Consider the following 4,417-nt stretch of genomic DNA (forward strand, 5'->3'; position numbering starts at 1 on the left):
TAAACTTTTAAAACTTTTAAATTATTTAAATAAATATGTACATATCTCGAGTATATTGGTTAAGATTTTTATATGACCATATTTCGGGTGCAATTGTGTTTTTCTTTAGCTGTGTCATATTTTGGGTATACAGTTCTCCATTAATGGTTTTTATTTAGTTATATTTATTTAAATTTCAAATTAAAAATTTTATGTTTTTAAACTTTTAAATTATTTAAATAAATATGTACATATCTCGAGTATATTGGTTAAGATTTTTATATGACCATATTTCGGGTGCAATTGTGTTTTTCTTTAGCTGTGTCATATTTTGGGTATACAGTTCTCCATTTGTGTATTTAATGGTTTTTGGGTCTGTGTACTTAAAATGTATGATGAATTGATGATAATATAAAAACATAAATATACTCAGCAATATGTATATTGATAAATTTATTTATAAATAAAAAAATCCGTGAATATATCCTAGCATTATGTAATAATTTCTTCAACACCCAGCATGCTAAAATGATTTCAATGAACATAAATAAATAAATAATAAAATATCATGAAAGGGAAAAATAAGTAGACAAGCACATGGTTCCATCCATATAAAGATAGCACCGACGCCCCACTAATAATGATGCTACATTATATTTTTCTATTTCTTCCTTTATTTTTCCCATTAATTCCCAAGTTTTCTCATTATAGCACAACAGCATTGTTATATTGGGTACAATTTAAAGTCATTCTTAATGGTCTTTTATTTTGCTATATTTATAATAAAACTACGAATTTAATATTTTTTCCGATTAAATATATCCAATTAGTTCCTAAAAATTTTTTTAAATTAAATATTTTAATCTCTCGAAACAAATTGGTCTATTTGTTAGGGGATTAATTTATTTATTTTATAATAATATTTATTAAGAATCTAATTGTCTTATAATAAAATTTGTTAAAAAATTTCTATTTAACACACATATTAAATATTTTATTGTAAGTGATAGAAAAATTAAACCATTTGAAAAAAATAATTTTTAAAATAATAAAATATCTAATTTAAAATTCGTTAGAAATTAATTTGAGTATATACTCTTTTCTTCCCCTTATTGTTTAGGTACATTCTTTGTCACTACCACAACTACACTATCTGTGACTGTTATTCTGATTTCATTATATAGATGAGTCAACCTAGATATTTTCTTTTAAGAATTAGAAACGACAATCTATCATTATCAAAGCACTAAAAAAATCCATGTGAGCAAGCATCTATTTCACGGACCAAAATTTCTCCACAAATTTCCAGTTTCGTAAGAATTGAATGAGTCGCAGTTATATTAACCTAAAAGATTTGCTAAGATACTTGTTAAAAAAATAATTATTGAAAAGCATCATGTCTTCAATATATTTAAAGTAGTTTAAAACAAAACCGATAATTATAAACTTAAAAAGATGTCATTGTCATGTGAATATAATTTAATTTATAATTTTTTTCTTTATCAATTTGTCAAACATTTTTAGAAACAAAATATAATAGGAAGTTGTGAAGTATCAAAACAACGACCATTTTAGTATTTTTATATTTCACACCAATAAAATTGACAGGGCCTGACCAATTCTAATTTTGTTTTCATACTCACTGGGAATTCGCAAAATGTGAAAGTGTTAACTCTTAGCTTATTTGACTTTAAATTGTATGGGGTATGTATATTTATTATAAGATTTATTGTACGTACCATTCAAACATAATATGATGAGAACTTATGTATATTTATTTTAAATTCTATAAAGGCAAAACAAAAAATTATATATTATCCATTAATATTAATGAAGAGGAGGGGGTTTAATTTGATATGCAATTTTTCAATTCCAAAATATTTCTCTATCTAATTTTTCTCTCTAATAACTTTTATACTATAAGTATAAACAACAAAAAAGAACTAGTCACTAACTAAACTACTACCGATTATATAATTAATTTTCACAATAAAATCTAATAACTTATTTATAGACAATAACATTTAAATAAAAAGTAAATTAACAAGCATGTATATAAAGTTATAAACCTACTACTATCACTTGATCACTTAAAAATTTAAAAGTTTTTAATCAACACAAACAAGTGATTAGATTATAAATTTATCAAAATGAATAATAGAAAGAAAATTCTTCCATTTTCCAATTCTTTTTTACCATGAATAGTTATTTTGACCATTAAATTTGAAAAACGAAGAGAAAAAAATAATAAAAGAGAAGAGAATGTGAAAATAGATAAAAAGAATAAGGAAAAGAAACATCTCCTTCATATAGGAAATAAGAAATTCCTATAATATAAATACTTTTCTACAATTGCATAAAAAATAAAATTCTTTATCATATTTACCAAAACAATACATTGATGTTGTTTTTATAAAACCATGGGCTGAATAACTAAAGGAACCTGTTGTATGTTGAGCATTATTCTCACAAGAAGTGTTGACTCACATTATTTTTAGTTTCATCATTGAACGAGTAGTACAATGAAGACGAATTGAAAGATTTCTTCAAAATAAAAAAAATTGAGAAAGAAGACGACACTTTAATTTTGTTTTATTTATTTATGATCAGTTATGATATGTCACTTGATCAGCACGCTATAGACCCAAAAGATAAAATAAAACTAATTATTCAAATAAATTATTAAACTACAGTGTCAATCATCGGAATATCACAATTCCCAATACCAAACAGCAGTATTTGAACTTGGACTAGATATAAAGTGCTAAGAAATATAAGATCTCATAAGATCAATAATTGCTAAAAATGTATATTCAACTACTTGGAACTTTAGACAGTGTTTACCAAGAAATTGATTTTTTTTTCTTTTATTATTATATCCAAAAAGCCTGACAATTCATGTTTAAATGTTTTTTCACCAAAGTTGGTGCATGGCCTAAAAGTAATCGAATTCATCTTGAAACCGATGAAACCAATTTTATATAAAAAAAATTGAATTAAAAGTACCTATAGGCTATAAAGAATAATTAACTAAATAATTTTATAAAGAATAATGAATTATGTTCATGATTATTTTAAAAGTACCTATAGGCTATAACATAAAGAAAAAAAATGTTAAAAGAATATAAAAATTTAAGCCCCCTTTTATACAGTAAAATTTTTCTTAAGACACTAATTAACTAAATAACAACAAAACTAAAGAAAGCAGTTACTACAATGGAAAAAGCTGTAGTGAACAGAGCGAAATCATTATCGAACATTTGAACTTTGAAGTAATAATTAACAAACACCCAAGACATAAAAGAAGAATGGAGAAAAGTTATACAATCCTTTTTTTTTTAATGAAAAAAAAAAAGAGAAAGAAAATGATTGATAAGGAATGTAAAGCAGAGAAGTATTTATTGCAGGCGTCCACATTTTCTCAAAAAATGTTTGATGAAAGTATAGGGTGTTTATGTTAGGATGATTATAGTAATTATGACATCTTAAAAAATGTCTTGGAATTATAATAACGTTTATGTTACTAAAATATAAAAAACATAATTTTAATTTTAAAATATTTGCATAATTACTGTAACTAATATAACTATAATTACCGTACATTTCCCCTTGATAAAACAGTATACCAAAAACAGAGAATACCAAAAGATCGAATTGATTGGGTGCTATGCTACTAAAATTTTTAGAATTCTTCATTCTATATTTAAGTTATAGCTATCTAAAAATAAAAAATAAGTTGTTGAGCAAAGTAACTAGCAGATAGGTGGTCCAAAATAACATAAAATTAGATAAACCTCATATCATATTAGAATTAAGATTAAATGAGTTTAATTAAATCCAAAAGTCAGTTCAAGCGGTAACTCTTGAATAATTTCTTGAAGAATCTTCAGCAGAAAGAAAGGAAGGAAGGAAGGAAGGAAGAGAACTAACCATGATCATCAGCGTTGACGGCACTTATGAGTTGGAGAGAGACTCGTTTTCCGAGAAACTCATGAAGGCGATCGAGGAGGGAGGCACTGAAATCGTTGAAGTCCAACACGTTCTTTTTCATGAGCACCACCGTCCCTTTCACTGTCTGGCGGTGGTTCTGCTTGTCGCCTCCGCCAGTGACAGCGTCGATGATGTTCTTAAACATGTTTCAGAGAGAAAACAGAAACCTTGGCAGTTTAGAATGAAGTGAGAGAGCTTATTTTTGTTAGTGTGTGGTGTGAAGGAGTAACATGACATTATTGTGCCATTTATAGACACAACCGACTCACTCTGTTACTGTTCGCTAGCTAGGACAACAGTTATTTTGAACGAAAGGATTTATGAATATCTTTTGCCACGTTGGAAATAATAGTTTTGTCAATGTTTTCATGTGTGTCTTCCAAACCCTTAAATAATTTTGTCCAAATATTAATAATTCAAATGATGCAAATGTAATCATTTTTATCCA

At 26.1% G+C, this 4,417-nt stretch overlaps 1 protein-coding gene across 2 annotated transcripts in view; it reads right to left on the minus strand.

The window, feature by feature from the left end:
* Positions 1-4,208, minus strand: part of LOC107617884 (probable linoleate 9S-lipoxygenase 5) — a 17,136-nt gene extending 12,928 nt beyond the window's left edge. Inside the window, exon 1 of one of the 2 annotated variants that reach the window (XM_016319760.2) lies at positions 3,910-4,208. In XM_016319760.2, the coding sequence (XP_016175246.1) occupies positions 3,910-4,114 (205 nt within the window). In that variant the 5' untranslated portion in view covers positions 4,115-4,208. Of the gene's footprint in view, positions 1-3,906 lie in introns of both variants that reach the window. The other variant, XM_016319761.2, reaches the window with a different exon arrangement.

This window comes from Arachis ipaensis, chromosome B09 (genome assembly GCF_000816755.2).
Source record: "Arachis ipaensis cultivar K30076 chromosome B09, Araip1.1, whole genome shotgun sequence".
NCBI classification, from domain to species: Eukaryota; Viridiplantae; Streptophyta; class Magnoliopsida; order Fabales; family Fabaceae; genus Arachis; species Arachis ipaensis.